Source organism: Pagrus major, chromosome 12, assembly GCF_040436345.1.
Source record: "Pagrus major chromosome 12, Pma_NU_1.0".
Lineage (NCBI taxonomy): Eukaryota > Metazoa > Chordata > Actinopteri > Spariformes > Sparidae > Pagrus > Pagrus major.
In genome coordinates this window covers 15,858,128-15,876,472 of record NC_133226.1, presented here as the reverse complement: position 1 = coordinate 15,876,472, position 18,345 = coordinate 15,858,128, and the positions used below count along the sequence as shown (strand labels likewise).

The following is an 18,345-nucleotide window of genomic DNA, read 5'->3' as shown; positions in this document are numbered from 1 at the left end:
TCAGTGGCAAAACTCACAGCTTGTGTCTGGCACATGGCCTCTCCTGCCTCTTCCCAGTGCTCCCTCATATTTCACCAAGAATGAGAATCTTGGAAGAGGGATTTAGAACACACAAAGACATCAGAAGGTTTTAAAGGAGACCTATTATGCTTTTAATTTTTTTTCTTTTCCTTCAGTGTTTCATATTGTTTCTTGTGCATGTAAAAGATCTTGAAAGTAAAGTCCACATCAACGGTGGCTCCTCTTTCCCACAGAAAACACTGCTCCTGAAACGCCTCGTCGGTAGTCCTGCCTTTAATTCCGTGACTTTGTGACATCACACTTTGTCATAGAGTTACACAACTGCATAATTAATCCCTGGCGGCTTAAAAATGAATTTAGCACAGCTGCTCTGTTGTTGTCAGCAGTGCTGGGCTCAGGCATGTGTGAGCTGACCAATCAGAGCAGACTGGGTATTCAGGAGGGGGGGACCTTAAAGAGACAGGAGCTAAAACAGAGCGTTTCAGTCAGAGGGGGACAGAAATGAGAAAACTGATGTGTTTGTTGAGTATTAAAGCATGTAATCCTATTCTAGTAGTAACCCAAAATAAAATGATGGACCTGAAAATGAGAATAATATGACTGCTTTAAAACTCTGACAGTGGAAACAATGACAGAGATGTGACTGCTATTTCTGGTGTTAAAGCTTCTTAACGTGGAACTGGACAGCCTGCTGCTGCTGTCAGTTGCCTCTGCACATCACTAACATGGTTATTGCTCATGTCTGATGTCTCTGCACACGTGCCAAGTAAGAACCCTGTGTACTTGTCCATATCAGCAGTCACATGCATTGTAGTGATGGGAGGCATTCATACCATTCTTTTCCATGTGCCTTGTCATGCCCCACTTCTGCACTTCAGTATGTCAGTGATAACTTACTGGTCATGTGAGCTTGACTTGGCAAACAAAAAGCGGAATAAAAGTTAACCACAGAGCTAAACAAAAAGATGTTTGCATTTAATTAAATTTAGTAATCCAACCCACACAGAGACCAGATAGATGAATAAAGCGAGTTGGGAAATAAAGGAGTTCTCCTCGAGGTCGGATCTCTGGATACAGCAACCACAAAAGAATAAACTGCCAATCTAGTTAATGTATCTGTTTTAATGCAGGACAGGCGATGCAATAACAAGCCCCCATCCCTTCTGACTTTTCTTCCGACCACCACACCACATCTGGTTGAGGCAGCCAGGAGTCAGTGGGGGCTCTGCACTGCATCGGATTGTCCTCTGCTTCACCCTGTTATAACCATTCCATAAAGCTTGTTGGATGTAAGCGGCCAGGTAGGAGAATATCTGTAGATTGAACCCACAGCCACCTAGCTCACGTGTGTTTAGCTACAGTAAGTGGCCTGTGGGCAAAACATGTGCATCACACACTGAAGCTTTAATGCTGTCTGTGTGAGGGACAGTCTGAGTATATTTGAAACAAGTATGCAGTTTTGGTAAATCAAATCTAAAGTCAAATGAAAGGAGGTTGTTCTGTCAAGAGAGGTAGAGGATAGCCAGAACAAGAGGATATTTTGAAAGTGCATTTCTACTGTTTAACTGTTGTTGTGAAAACCTTCCAAAAGCTTTACACCATCCCATTCCACCAGAAAAACTATGAGCACAAATCCGCACACAAAGTGGAAAACACCCGGAATCTAAAACACTGTGGGAGCTCACACGAATTCCTGCGTAAAACATCAGAAAGTGGTTGGATGGCAAAGAGCTAGTGGTGCTGATCTGTATTATCTTTGAGGTTTTGGGACCAGGTGCAGCCAGCCACAACCTCTGGGGAGTGGTGTTTCATTGCGCTGTGCTGCATATTTCAATGACAATAAATAAACACCAATTATCATACTTTCCTAAGGATACTTCCCGCAGCCGCCTGGTGTAACTGCACAGCAACAAGATTGCATGATAGTGGAACAAAAAGTACCCATAAAATTCACTGATTAATGCTGGTCACATCAACTGCAAGCACAAATCAAAAGGATGGAAGATCGGAAAACTACTATATTAGCTGAAGAAAGTGTGTGCTGTCGCACACTGTTTTGACATCTTTTCCTGAGACCACAGTCTTGGAAAGGGGAACCTGGTTTCTCCCTCTGTCACACAACACATAACAGCTCTTTGCTCACTCAAACTCATCCTGACAGTTCTGTTATGATTTACTGTATGGTGGAGCGACAGGATGAGGAGAGTACTTTGAAACTCAGAGTCCATTTCCTCCCTGATGAAAACAAGTTTCCCCTCACCAAGCAACACAGAAATAAACATATTGGCATCAAATAACTGTGAGTGCCTTTTTGGCTAAACAATATACAGAAACATTGTATGAGATGCAATACTTAAATTGTGTTAACTGGATGCTTTTGTGTATGATACAACATTTATGGAAACTGGAAACATGACAAGTGACAGTGTGTGACATTCAAAACCACTTTTTATGAAGTTAATGTACAACTGTAGGTGTCATCTCTTTCAGCTTTTCATTTTTGCATTCAGTGTTATTTAATTTGTGATTCCAGTTTGATTAAAGCACGTCCAGCCGTTGGAAGTGAAATCAGTGCATACAGCTGAGCTCAATCATGTGGACAGAGCCAAATTTACATGTTCTGTTCAGAACATTTTAAATAAACAGGCTCATGAATAAAAGCAGGGCTAGTGTATGTTCTCACTCTGACGCTGTCTTTTTTACACACCTGCATTATGTAAGTTTGTCTTTTTTATGGAAGCACCAAGAGAATGTGAACTATGACAAAGTGATGTAATGGTACAAAACTGTGAACACATTAATCATCTCTTGGCACTCTTGGAATGTTTTTATGACCCTGAGAGTCTTATCAGTGATCATCAAAACCATTAGTCAACTCTGAGAACATGGATGTAGAAAGTGGTGCATGTCACAGAGAATACCTCTAGTAAAATAGTGTTCTTATAGTGCTATATATAGTACATAACACCTAGCTTGAAGTACTTTGATTAAGTATACTTAATTTGCAAGTTCCATGTTAAAATAACCCACCATGTTTCTGCATCAGCTCTATCAGAGTTTTTGCAACCATGGCTGTGCTGGGGGCGGGGTTAAGGGCGGGGACCGTATAGTTGTGACATCACAACCTTACTGAATAGCTCTCGGCTCATTTGAAGGCACAGTTTCTGAATATGTGCTGTGTGCATTTCTCTGTGGATTGAGCGTTTTGATACTTCCATGGCACCTAGACCTGCTTTATAATGCAAAAGTAAGGAATTTCGACAATATTATAATAAACTATAATTAAAAAAAGACCAGTGTATACTATATATACAGTAAAGAGGCTCTAAAACTGTCACAGTCAGAATGGCTCTGTGACATGCAATATCAATACTATGCAAACCAAAGACAGTGACAATGACAAGACAATGACAGAGCGAATCTGACGAAGCTGCATGTGAAATGCTTAGTTCGCTTCTCTTTGTTTTTAAGGTAACTGATAAACTAACTAACTGATAAAATGTTGTCAATCTTATCCTTGTGTGCGCTGGAATATTGATTTCTTTGATCTACCACGCAAACCATCTTCTAAAACTGCAGCCAGAAATGACGGAAACAACAATTATAAATCATTTGTAACAAGGAAACCTTTGTTGTTTAGCAGCGATTTCAGTTGTAGTTTACATGTACTGTGAGGCCAGGATGTTTGATGTTTCATTGTGCATCAATTACCCACAGAAGATTACATGCAGCTGTGGATATGGGGCTATTTTAGGACTATTTTCCCACGATTAAAGCACAGAGGCTCCTTTCGGCTTTGATGTGGTGATGGAATGACAGGACATGCAAACCAGGCTTTGAGTTTTTCTGTCAACATGTTTTACAGCTTGGGAAGTGTGCGTGCTTTGCCTCCATTTGTCTGTGTCAAACACCAAAGCTACTCATTTTTACGCTTGGCTGCAGAAAAATGTACTGTGTTTGGCAAAAAATCATCAGAAGGGATCACTCTTTTTAATTCATCTTCTTCAAGGTAAAATACTGCATGCCTGTGAAAACTAGTGTTAACGTTGAGCCGTTTCTTTTTATTACAAAACCAATTCAAGGTGTCCCTACGAGTGAAGCTTTGGCCTTGATGGACTATAAAAGTTGTTTGGACTGAAACCTTTCCTTGGTGGACCTCAGCTGAATTCCTTTTTCCTTTTCTTCGAAGCCTGTTTAAGAGGAACACAGGGCTTTCATTTAAAGTGCCCTCAATGTATCGCTAGAGCTTTAATGTACTCAAGGGCCCCAGAAAACCAGTGTCTTCCTTTTGTCTAATGGGAGAAGCAGAGGAGCACTCGATGAACTCAGCATGTTCAAACCAAAACTCATCTGAAGATTCTGTGAAATACACTATACACTAAACAGCAATGGAAGGGATTTGCAAACCATTAATTAAGAGCTTATCTGTAATAAAACCTAATTTAGATGTTTGTTTATTAGATTAAAAGAGCTAGAAGACAAGACGGAATGGGCCAGGGCTAGGTGGTTAACAAGCCAACATCATTAGACATCTGTGCAAAGTCATACATAGACGTTTTTGACATCAAAACTGTTGTTTCTTCACATTCTGTTGATAAGGTTAGTCATTTTTGAATGTTTCAAACTAAAACTCTGGCTAAAACCCTTTAAAATTAACATTTCAGAATCATCATAAATCCAATATCACGATAGCCAATCTATGCTAATTATAATGCAGGTGGTAAGACACAAAAAATGATGCTATTGTGCAAGAAAAATCAAGCTTAATTGAGTCTTTTTAATGTTCCAAAGTCCCAACAGGACCTCAGGGGCAGAAACACTAAACTGTTTTTAATGAGCATAACAGGAGCTCATCTGTTTCAAATACTGAAAAGGCAAATTGAATACAGCACAAATACACCAAATATGGCAATCAAGCTTCCTATTGCCACTTAAATGTCATTTTGTGTGTCTGTTCACTATCCTGTGAAAAGCAGCTTCAACTACATCTGGTAACAAATTCTTCAAACAGGCTAAAATACACACCGGAAGGCTAAAACAACAACGTATGCATTCTATTGTGGAGCTAGGAAATCCATAGATTATGTTTTAGAATATGTGTCCATGTATGTATGAGCATGTTACCTCTGTAGAGTGAGGCTGAGCTGGCCTGTGCAGGCCTTAATCTTGTTCTGGGCCTCTAGATGATTCATGCCGTCTGTGGAAATGCCGTTAATGGACAGAATGATGTCTCCAACACTCATCTTGGCTCTGGCTGCCTTGCCTCCATCAGTGAGCTGCAATGAAACACACAACAACAACAACAACAACAAATTATAAAAGAGGCTCACAATGGATGTATCTGCGCCAAACAAAGAGTATTCGAGATTGCACTTTGTTAACATTTGGAACTTTAGAGTTTGGCTCTGCATTTTAATAAAATGAATAAGAGAATAGGAGAACATGTTGTGTAAGCATATGGCATTGATTAACTTCTCGTAATCAACAAGTATTGTACTCTCTTTTCCGTTTCCTGTCTTATGTAACTTGTCAGACAAGATAAGCGTCTTATTCTCCTAACAACACTGCAACATCTACAGCCACCAAAACAATCTGCCAATTAAAAAAAGCCCAAACATTCCCACAAGAATGTGGCCTCTTCTGTCTCCCAATGTTCCCCCTCCTCTCACCAAGTTATCATCATGCAAGGGGGAATTTTGCGCTTTTGATTAGAGCTCACAGGGACAGTTCTTTAGAGAGTCAGAACAGAAAGTTTTAAGGGGGACGGAAATTTAAAACAGCGCCAATAGAAACAACTCACCAGAGAGGAAAACGATAGATAGATAGTAAACTGCTATCTGTTGACATTCAGATCAGTGTGTACATGCATTATGAATATTATCATTACATATATTATATTTGCAAAATTATTAAAACTTTAAACTGAAATGTTTAATTTAAACATATATTTGGATGCTGTACTTTGAAAGAGCAGCATGGCCAATGACTACAGAATCAGGTGTTGCTGGTCATTACTCTCCCATCTTTGCACATCTGCATTTGGGAAATTTAAGTCTCTCCAATTCCCCCCTGTTGATCCTCTCAGGCTCTGTCAGACTAAATATCAGACTGAGTGTCTGGAAGTTGTAATCTTCTGTTCTCCCCTCAGATTTTTGATGAAGGACACATTCACTGCTATTGCTGTGTCTGTTAAGGACATTTAGGGGCCAAACGCCACTCTGGGGTTTTCTTTGCTGTGTGCTGTATCTGTTATTGTGATGCTGAAAGGTGCTGGCTCTGGAGCAGGATATCCTTTATGGTATTTATGTTTTACGCTCCACCTCTTGTCCTACACCAGCCTCCCAATCAGTGTTGTCAGTCTGATCCCAAAACTAATGTTTTTCCTGTTATTCTCAGCCTTTGTTACATAAGTAGCTATTTGCTGCATTTCAAACTCTGTATGTATTGTAAATTACACCTGCAATATGTGAATAAAGGGTTTCTGTATATTTTCCAAAGCAAATAAAAAGTGATGTAACTAACCAAAATGTAATCAAGTACTGTACTTAAGGGACTTGAGCGTTCCCTCTTTCTGCTACTTCATTCTTTCACCCCACTACATATATTTAATACAGTTAATCACTAGTTACTTTGCAGATTCAGATTGTTTAGTGTTGATAGGCTATTACTTGTAGTGTGTAAACAATGAGACAGTGTTGTGGGCGGGATATTGAGTGAGACAAAAATGTGGTGACTACGCAGAGAAAGGATGCTGCAACAGAGCCAAAGCACTGCCAACAAGGATACCTATAACTTGAAAAATGCTGAATGTTGGTCTGTTTACCAGAGAGAAGTGAGAGGGGTGAGATTTTATCAGATCTTGTTTCCCTTTCCACCATGCTGAGACTGGCATTAACACACAGGAAGTCGCGCAATAAAACCATGACGATGGGATGACTCTCTACCAGGTGTGTTGATTGAGTCATTACGCAAGGCTGTGCACACCTCATCAATCACTCAGTGCGCTCGTGCAACACACCTGTGCAGCCATGTTGACTGCAGCCATGGGAACAAAAAAGAACTCTGTGTACTCATCATCTTATGCAGGTATTTTTATGATCATATAATCGTGTCATCTCTCAGCAGTGTGAAGGAACAGAGCTCATTTTCCCTGAAGCCTCAACAATTTGAGCAAAATATGGACATGGAAAGCACACACGTACGTAAGGTGGGTGCTCAGTTGAGGGCTACAAATGTGTTGAGAGACTGAAAAGTATAATGAAGAAGGCGTGAAGCATGATTGGAGTAAAGTGATTTTATCTGTCAACTCTACTGAGTGTTGAAGATAAACTTGGACCTTAAATGTCAGAAAATGAACCAGCCCTGATTTGGACAGATAAACTAAAAAACAAAAAGATACTCCCTCTCCCCACTGCCAAAGAATGCATTCAGGTTAGGTAACTCTAACTCGACTCTTCCGCAGTTTTTAAAAGGAGCCAATGAGACATAAAGAATGTGCCATTGTGTTAACCCTCATAATAAAACGGGGCAAGAGGGTGGGAGGGAGGCAGACAAAGAATGAGGAAGTGACAGCGGCAGTCGCAGTGACCGCCACATTCTCTCTGGAGCTGAGCTTTCCTCGTGTCATTATCAAGTAGATCAGTAGCGGGAAGTGAAGAGCGCATAGCTGAGGCTGATGTATGCATACCAACCTCATGGAGACCTATAGAGCAGCCACATGCTAAGTGTTACTCACAAAAGGGGCAGGGTGCTTGCTCTGCACGCATGAACACAGCTTCAACTGACTCACTTGCTCGCTCAGCGTCCGGCACACACTCATAGAGACACACCTGCCGGCAGTCTGTCCTGACTCATTCACTTTCAGCGTAAGCCTAACTCATTACTCTTCAGCCCTTTTTCAGAGATTGCTGGCATCTGCTGGCTCTGTCCTACTCCGCTACACAAATCCAGAGGTCAACTGCAGAAAAAAAAGCTGCGAAAGGATTGCTGAATAAATCAATCTCCCGTGTCTCCCTCTCAGCATGCCTCTGTGTGTTTGTGCCTGGACTGAGAGAAAAAGAGATCTGAACTTCTCTCCTTGTAGGGATGTGAGAAAAGACAATAGTATACATCTCTATATATGGTGATCCCTCAAACATGTACTATTTCAAGACGTGAAGAAAGACAGGGCAAGACTTGCAACATTCTCAGAAAAATATGTTTTTTATATATGCGGCTAATGATGTTTAATCCTTCAGTCTGCGGTGAACAGAGAGAGCTTTATGAATCCAAACTTCTTTCAGTCAAACGCTGCCTTTCTCACATGGATACAAAACAAATAGATGTTACAGTAAGAATCTCTGGCATCCACGGTCTATAAATATAAATCAAGAGAGGTCTGAAGCACTCGTGACGGAGAGCAGATAAGTAACGAGCTGGAACTTTGGCTGTGCTGCTTCAGCTCTCTCAAGAGAGCAGGATGTTTTAGCAACATGTTTTACCAAATACTATCCACCACATCATACCATGTCATTTTGCGCACTTAATCAAAATTTGCAAAACACACGTTACTATTTTAAACCTTGCTCGGTCAAATGAAAAAAGGACATCCAAGACAGTTTCACACTAAATGTAAAAGTTTCATTTAGAGAGGAAAAAAAGGCTACCAGAGCTTTGGCTCTGTGTTAGTTTGGGATGAGAAGGACGTCTCAAAATGAATGAAGTGTCTTTCCAACTTGAATGGGATTCCAGCCACATAATGGTGTGGCTGCTGCGCTGCTGTGCTCCTCTCCACACTGCTGATTTTTACTGCTGTGTGCAGTCACTGGTAATGACTAGTTGTTCCACACTACACATGTAAGTGCCTCCTACAAATGTAGCTAACAGAATACAGATTACACTTGGCAGATCTATCTGAGGGCTTAAAGTCAAATCCTATAGTACACTGAATATTATGACATTAGCAGCTAAAAAGCCCCTTCATTTATCGTGGCTACACTTGTCTTTACAGAAGAACTTCATCTTTGCTTCATTGTAAAGAGATGAAAAGAAATACAGAGGGATCTTGTACCAGACAAATTCTAAGAACACGACAAGTGGAGCAGGAGCCTAGAAAAATGAACACACCATTGCGTCCATGTGTCTTTAATCCTTTTGTTATTAAGCCATCAAATACAGTCATAAAAGCAAATCATTTAAAAAATCTGGTTGGTTCTAAAGATTTAGATGTTTACTCAGTAAGGCAATAAATTAACAACAAAGAATAAAGGATTGTTAAAGATTCATTATAGACCATATTCACATGGCGGCCACTTTCTTCCAACATCACAATCAGGGTAGGCCGTACAACTGTGTTCCAGGTTGGAAGTCCAGTAAACATAGGAATCTGTCAAATTGTTGTCACTTCACCACTTGCTGATTGCTCAGCAACTGAAAAGATGATGGACAGTGAAAGTCCAGATTGACATCTGGACACATTTCAAGGTAAAACAAAAAATTTGATAACGCATTGGCTTCTGTTAGACAACAGCTAATGCTAGCATTCAGCTACTTCCGAGCTAACATTAATGTTTGATAGTGTTACAAGATACAAGAGGAAAAGTGTAAATTAATCATAAAATATTAAGCCTGAAAGCAAAACCCATGAGAATTCATCAAATGGTAATGTTAGCTAGGAAGTGGTTGAAGGCTAATGTTGGCTAGTGGGCTCTAAAATATGTTGTATTACCATAAAAATATGGTTGGATGTCCTTCCTGATTTTTGTTATTCATCATCTTTTCAGTTGCTGAACAAGCAGGAAGTGGTAAAATAACTATTTGTATCTATAATTTGATTCCCTATGTTTATACACTGCTGGAACACCATCGCATAACATCATCCATGCATTTTAGATTCCCACTCAGAGCTTGACGTTTGAGGAAAATGGCCGCCGTGTGAATATGGTCTATTGTGAAAACAACACAGAGATTCTGTTTAGAGGAAAAGCGGCTTTGCTAAGTACTGGATACGACTAAACCCATGACATACAGCTCTTCTCCAGAGATGCTCAATAGAACAGGCTGCAGCCAAAACTCCAAATGCACCTAACAGATCAATGCTGTGTGTTTTGACAACTGATTTACAGCTGCAGCGTTTCACACAAAACTCTTTGTGGGAGAAGACACTGCTTCTATTTATAGTACATTGACTTTAACCAGAAACATTTAAGACAAGGTCATCACATTTAAAACTGCACTTCAGCCCCAGTGGGATGCTAATCATCTTCGTTGCTGGTGTAACTTCCAGTGAGTAAGGACAAGGCCTGTGGTTATTTCACATCGGAGAAATCATGTTACAGGAAGCGCTTTGTGGTGAGGACTGAAGGCCAGTGAAAGGCATGTCATGTCTGTGTAGGGTAGACTAGGTTGGAGGACCTTATATGGAAAAGACTTGAGTCTAACATTATGTCATCACAAACACACAAAGCTAAAGCATATTTGACTTTTACAGTGTAATAATAAAGTTGCCTTAGACTAATACTTCCCATGTATTAGTGACAGTGTGAGTTTTATGAGACCAGGATTTTTTCGCTCTTTTTTTTTGATCAAATGAACTCAGCGTGTCTGAAAAGCTGACTGGTGACTTTAAAATGTTCTTTTAATCTTGACGCTCATCGAAGCAGGACTGTGGTTCCTACACTAATTCGACCTGTAAAGCTCATCAAAAAGAAATCGTTTACCCTGCAGAATCTTTGCGATGACTCTGACAGTGCAGCGAAGAGAAACCTGCTGTGCTAGCACAAGCAGAAGCCATAAGGTACAGTTAACTGTCAAGAGAAGTCTTGCACACCTGCAACACCTTGCACAAACTGTTCAACCGGCAAAGAGGAGGAGATATAAGTACAGCAGCCTGGATGGGACAAAATAACCGGTACTCTTTTTTCCTCAAAGCCAAACATCGCAATTAAGGCCACTTGAACAGAGGTGGACCCGTGGTTGTCATGGCTTGACCCCAGTCTCTTACTACATCAATCAGGCTTCTGGAAAACACGAGATGCCAAGCAGACCTACGTACGAGCTCTTAGTCAAATCACCATGACGACGCAAACAAAACAACACAAAGCAGTACCAACCCGGCACTGAATACTGAATGCTCTCTTTAGTCAGGTCAGAGACGAGCCCAGGCTGACTAGCACCGCTGAGGCTGATGATATGAAAAGGCTTTTAGCCACGGTGGAGCTCGAGCCAAGAGCGAGAGCTGGTTTCCACTTCCATCCATGATTCATTTACCTCTCCTGCAGGGATCACATTGGGTCTCTTTGGATTCAGCCAAATGGCATAATGACTGCTAAGTTTCACCTATCGTTGACTGTGTAATGTATTAATGAGTCGGCTGACACAAAAAGACTTCTCCTATTGGCATAATATACAGTTTCTCTGCTTGCCTAAAGCTGGGACATGACCACACAGGTTCATCCAAAGGCACAACAGCATAACTTAGAGAACCACTGGAACACATTTTGCATGACTGCATAGATGATTTTTTCTTTCAACAGCCATGTTTCCATATAATTGTCAAGCAAATTTGCAGTGAACTTTTGAAATGTTTAAAAAATAATAAAATGCGAATTGGGTGCATATCCATCAGCTGGTTTGGATTGAATAAACCAGGCCACACAAAGTCAAAAGTTGGTGGTAAAGGCTACACTATGCATGGCTGTAATAAATAAGAGTAGAAAAAGTAGATGTCGTGAACTGAAAAACACACGTTTTTTTGTCAGTTGTTTTCTGACCACCCATTAACCTTAAAGAAGAAAAGGATGGATTTTCAATAACGAGACCAAGAAATAATTTGATCAAGTCATTGGTCACAGTTGTTACTACAACCAGCTGCGTTTTCATGTGATATGAGAATATCCAGGAACTGATCTTCTTCTCCTTCTTCATTTTCATCTCTTTCGTCTCCTTCTTCTTCTCACCCTCCTTTTTTATCTCCTTCTTCTTTGCCTCCTTCTTCTTCTCGTCCTTCTCTTAGAGCAGAAATAGCTCATCAGTAATGCGAGTTATGTTCGCTATGTCAGGAGAAAAGGTGTTTCTATCTCCCAATAAGTGCATTAACTCTTATTCGAAACACCAAAAACCAACTCCAGCCCGCATAAAAAACTTTTTTGAGAAATCTGTTGTTTACTTCAACCTGTTCAAATGCAATACTTGAAAATGCCCATTAAAATGTGTTGATGGAAACATGTCTAATGACTGTGGTAACTGTTAAATGTGCTGCATTGTATTGCATTCAGTCAAGAGAGTTGTGCAAATCACTCTACACTGCTGTTACGACTGTGACTATTAGTGGTGATCATGTCTTTAATCTAACTAACCTCAAAACACAGTTATAAATCGTAGGTTGTAGTCCAACCCGCAGTCAGTAAGACAGATGATGTGTAGATGCCTGATTTGTCTCTTAATTTAGCGGATTGTTTATTTTAAAAATCTCTCACCAAACTCAAAGGAAATAGTGTGAATGATCTAAATCACAATGACAGCTTGGTTATTCTTTATAGTGCTGCCATATAGGATTAGGCAGATTGAAAGCAGATGCCCTCAATACAACTCTAGACAGACAGCAGGGAGATCATACTGGGATCAAACACATACTGCAGATAACAGTTTTCTACTAAACCCATATGGAACCTGAAGCCATCTTCAGAACCCTGCACAGAATCACAGATTATTAAATATGCCTTGTGAAGCTGTGAAAACTGGATAAACATAACTGGTTTCTATTAAATTCCACTTTCCATGTAAAAATGCCCAAGAGATTTCAATACCAGAGACAGATAAAGAAATACACACAAAGTGTTTGGCAGCTATGCAACGCAGACCACAAGCTATCTGTCTCTGATATTCTGAAATGCCAGGGGAGTTTTTCACTGCTTGATTTGATTTTTTTTCTGGACCTTAGCTGAGCCAAAGGTGATGGCTCAATGTCAGACATAGCAGGCCAGATTATACTTCATCCAAAGAGCTGCAAAAGGCACAGGCTTCTCTCTGTATCAATTGTAAATCAATGATGAATAGAAAATAAACAGATTCCTCTAATGGCAGGGATATTATTACTTGCACTTCAGCACTTGCTGTCATGGTACTGTAGTAACATATGACACTCAACATCAACCCTTTCTTACTTCACTTTTTAAACTACGCTGCAGAGTGTCTGGAGAGAAAATTAAACTGCAGTTTTGATCTTTCTTTCAAGTTTTCCACGTTTTATGCTGGATTTAATACATCATAACATATTCAGCAAAAATAATTACTGGTGAGTAAAGGATATGTTTACAGTCGGATCAAAGAGCACAGTGAAGGATGTTTCAGACCGAAATAAATGCACAATACTTTCAAAATGAGCACCAGCTGTCTTGTCGGTTCTCACTGGAAACCCTCAAAGCATGGATCATGAAGGTTTCGGTCCACTTAGCTCCACTAATTACCTCAAAGAATTCTGTTGTTTATGATACATTTCTTAATTATCAACACAATAATACTATTATTTTCTATAATAAACACATGCTTAGCAGATTATTGCTCTAATTAAGCTTATAATATTCACCAGCTAACTCAGTGTTGGGCTGCCAGGCTCTGTTGGATCCCTTTCTCTTAAATGCACAAAGAACCATTTACCCCCTCATGTTGATGTGGGTTGCCCAGATACGCTACATCATCACATTCCTCTTCTTTGAGAGTGAAAGTGGCTTCACCATATTAACACATAATGGTGGTGCTTGAAGAAGAACTAATCTGGAAGCTCAGAGCCGACTGCGAACACAGAGCTAAAATTAGTCTGTACGATGTTTACTCAAAGTATCACATGCCACTAAAACAACAATGAAAAGGACACGAAAGAGAAGAGGAGGAAGTGAGGGGTCAGTGGGAAAAGAGAGAAAAAAATTCAGTGTGCTGACCCCGAAGTGACCTAAAGTAACCAAGCAACACATTTACTGTTAGTTAGTTATTAATTCATCTTTAGCTCTGATAAACCTGTCTTTCATAGTACCACTTTTAGATTAATGTTATTACACTCAACTTATGACCAAACTCAATTTACTGTGTGTAAAAATATCTAATTTTCTCCAGGGTTTCAAGTGGACAATGTTCACTGTTTCATAAGCAATGCAAAATTGAATTTTGAGTTTTTCCCATGTGGAAGCCTGTCAAGACTTGCCTAAAAAAGGAGCTGGAAGAACCACAGACATCGAGGACGGAAAGAGTCTGGGGGAACAGGAACACAGACACCCGCACACATAATGTACATTAAGTGGGCCCTTCCCTTATAAGTCATCCTTATGGTACTGGGTGGTCTCCCTTTTAGCAATCCAGCTGCATTGTTAAAAGTATTTCCTTTTGCAACCTTTTCCAACACATAAACACCTGCAGTACACAACACGATGCAATTAAAGAGAGGTGTTAATTCATCTCTATGATATTTGAGGACCTAAATAAGGACCTATATTGCAGAGTAGGTGGTGTAGACGACTTAAAACACATTTATTTTGTGAGAATTTCTGCTCCCAATGTGAAACACAACTCAATATCACACAGTCCATGTTATTTATGGTATGTACTCCACCTCATACTTTGCTTTAGTGTTATTACTTTTCCTAAAAAGGGCCTCAGGATTACAGGCTGTGGTTGTCTTGTACACCACCAGCCTTATATACTGGACTGTGCTGTATGTAATCTTTGGATCAGTTACATATGGCATACGCAAAGTCATTACATCATTAGTCCACCATAATCGCATCCATCTAAGCTAAATAAATATAAACTTTAATGTTTTAGCAATAGGTGCTTATTCTTTGCTGCAAGGTCTGTCTATTTAGCATTGTGGGTCTCTAATGAACCTTAAAATAGGCCTGTGGTCTATGCGATTTTCACTCATCTGATGAAGGAACTGGAGTATAGTAATGGTTAACTGTTGCCAGATGTTTCCATGTATGTTTCTTCTAAGTTTGTACTTCTTCCTTTGTAAATGCAGCTACTCCTTTAGCTTAGTTTAGAGATACACTAATTAAGCTTGATTTATGCTTCTGTGTTAAATCTACATCTAGGTGTATGGCCTACGCCGTAACCTATGCCGTAACCAACGCTGTAGCCTGAAGTGCACCTCCCCAGAAATGTAACTGCAAGTTGCAGCGACGCAGACAGCAACACAAACACATCGCTCTCTTCAGCCATTGCAGTCCCTCTTGACCTGGCCAGAAGCTGCTCTTCATGGGATATACTGTATTTCTCCTCCGGAATCGCTCTTTGTGTCTGTGGGCTGGAAAGAGCTGCCCTGCTGGATGTCCGAAGGGTGGGCTGCACCTCCACGGGCAGCCCGGTGGTAACGTAAAAGTTCGGCTTGTCGATTCTGTCTCCTAGGCCAGAGACACACCTGCGAGCTGAAGAGTTTGGTGTGTTTAAAGGGGAAAGTGCCGCTCACCACCGCCAGCAACACAGACACACCAGAAATGCTCACTACAGCTTAGGCCACTTGCGAAGCTTACAGCGTAACCATAAATCAGCGTTTAGATGGAGTACTGACAATTATGACATCTTTCAGATTTAAGAAAACATATGTAAAAATGCATAAACTTTTCAGTTTTACTGCAACATAAAAAGCACATGTCCAGCATGCTTTATTTTGACTGTATCTTATGTGACTTCAGGATTTAAAAGATAAACAGACAAAAGGGATGACTATTCCTGGCGCCTGGACAGTAACAAGAAATCTGAGCCAGTCATGTTGCCATTCACTGGTCATGCGCTGGGATGAAAACATGTCACAGGAATGACACTAACCAATAATGTGATGGAATGAAAAGAGTCATGTTGCTTGGCTCAGCAGGGCTGTGGCTTTGTCCAGACCACTGATGACTCAACACAGGACTGCTGGTGGACACAGGAGGTATTCAACACTTTTATGGTGCATGGAGTAGTGATCAAAACTACCACATTACATGCACTTGGGATTTTAACAGATTCAAGGCTTCTGTTTGGCGTTTTTGACACCTTTCCAAACTCACCTGTTTCATTTTATTTTAAACTCTCTAGTAAATTACACTGGCACATGTCAGGTGCACATCTGCTTTTCATCTGTACTGTGAGTCTTATACAGTGTGCTTATTGCACCATATCAACTGAAAAATCATCATAAAGATAAGTACATATTCAAGTCTCAATATTAAAAACTCAATGTGAGACTTGAATGGCACTCAGTAGGGTACATATCTCCGCCAAGGCCCAACAGTCCCCTTTAATTCAATCAAGCCTAATCCAATATAAAACACGATAGCCCTGTATTACTCTAAATTCTTAACCACCTGATCTAGAAGCCAGATCAAATTACACACTCAGACACTAGCCACCTAAATACGCCTGTTTTTTTTTCATCAAGATCCATGCATTATATCCTGAGAAATTAACGAAAAACACCCTATCTCACAATGTACACAAAGAAAGTGAGAAAAAATGACTAGATCCGTCCCTTTATCTGGATCTGCGTCAAACGTTAATGGGCCAAAACCCGTCCTGTTTCTGTAATCCTGCTCACAAACCAACCAACCAACAAACAAACAAATAAATGGACACAGGTGAAAACATGACCGCCTTGGCGGAGGAAATTAGGCCCTGATGAATTCTAAACGAAACTGCTTTAAGTGGATAAATATGAAGGGTTAATTGGGCAGGTGTTGGTCTTGTGTTTATTCATTAGCTAACCAAATTAAAAATGGCAACAGAGGCAAATGGAAATGTCATGCTAATTTTTGCCCTCTTCCTTTCCGAAAGTGCTTTGGCTATTTTTATGTATTCTTATGTATGACGGTGCTCCAATATCTAATCAGGTGACAAGTGTGGTGGTGCTTCATTCAAATATTGTTTTTGAGATATGATGTCAACATGTCTACTGACAGCTACATGCCACTATGACAACATAATGTCCTGCATTCCACTATTATCATAGTGGCAGGGGCATAAAAATAGTCTGAGCAGATATGCTGGCCTTCTCATACTCTTATAGGGTCACTATGTCCTAACATAGACTGCTTTATTTTATTTCTCCTCCCTATAGACAACTTTCAAAATTCTGTAACTGATCTGGCCACCAACAAATAAACAGAGTCACTGACCTTGGTCATGACACTGAGATTGCAATTACATAACAGGAAGCAGCAGGGAACTGGATAACACCGCTCATTCTGCAGCAGCCAAAATTGTTGTCAAAGCAAAGATTACACTGGTACACTTTAATCCTGTTTGACATGAAGTTATGTTAGTATAATTGAGACATTTCAGATGCCTTAGGGTTGAAAAAGACTACTACTTGACAGACCAACAGTAGGTTGCACTGCAGACTTATTTTAATTTGTGCAACCATCACAGAAGGCCTGTACAGCACCAACATAAACAGTGTGACTATGTATAGGCTGAGGCTGGACCAGTCTCATAAACAGCCTTGTTTTTCAATCCTTGCTTCTCCCAGCTGAGGTCTCAACAGAACCTGGTCAGTTACAGCCAAATCCCAGTTTGACTTTATGTGTCCCAAATAGTTATTACAGAACCACTGTGGCTGTCTAGAGTTTCAGTCAGATAGGCCATTTAAGGACAGGTTCTGATTCTTCCAATGCAGATACAGTGCACATAGTCTCCTGTGCCTCGCCTCAGGACAAACGCCAGGCAGAAAGGCCAGGACACTTAGCACTATCCCTCATCTGAACGACCAAAATGACAGCAGCCGTTAACAGCTATCGGCTTAATCCTCCGAATACATCCCAAAAGGCCATCAGAGAAATTTAAGAGAGTGTTTTTTAAACTGGCGGTTGTTACGGTTCAGTTATGTAACATTATTATGACAATAGTCGTAGCCTTGACGGGAGCCTGAGCGACAGAGGCCGTGAACTGTTTGAGAGGGTGTCTAAATCCAGCAATGAGTGTCACACAGGAGATGAATGGCACACGCACTTTCATCACTGACTACCGGCAAATGGCATAGTGAGCATGAGCAGCATTCCTCAGAGGTGACTGTCGTGGAGCAAAGGGTACATAAGTGGTGTGCATGTGTGTGTCACTAACCCGTGAGATGGTGAGGGGCAGGCAGAAGTCCTTCCCTCCTTGTAGTCTGAAGCCCCAAGGGGCAGGGCCAGCCAGGGAGACGCTGTAGCTGCTGCTCATGATTCACCTGGAGACAGAGGAACAGATACTTTACAGTCAATTTTGTATGAGCCCATAACGGGAATATAATCCATCAGGAGACTGACTCCACAGTTGCAAAAACAAATATCACAGACACAAGAGAGGACAAAAAAGAGCGGAAGAGAATAACAGGAAATA

The 18,345-nt window shown here is 40.6% G+C and overlaps 1 protein-coding gene across 3 annotated transcripts in view; it reads right to left on the bottom strand.

The window, feature by feature from the left end:
• Positions 1–18,345, bottom strand: part of pdlim5b (PDZ and LIM domain 5b) — a 41,917-nt gene that overhangs the window by 17,964 nt on the left and 5,608 nt on the right. For all 3 annotated transcript variants that reach the window (XM_073478673.1, XM_073478675.1, XM_073478674.1), the window contains exons 2-3: positions 18,088–18,193; positions 5,146–5,297 (exon numbers count right to left, since the gene is read on the bottom strand). In XM_073478673.1, the coding sequence (XP_073334774.1) occupies positions 5,146–5,297; positions 18,088–18,186 (251 nt within the window). In that variant the 5' untranslated portion in view covers positions 18,187–18,193. The remainder of the gene's footprint in view (positions 1–5,145; positions 5,298–18,087; positions 18,194–18,345) is intronic.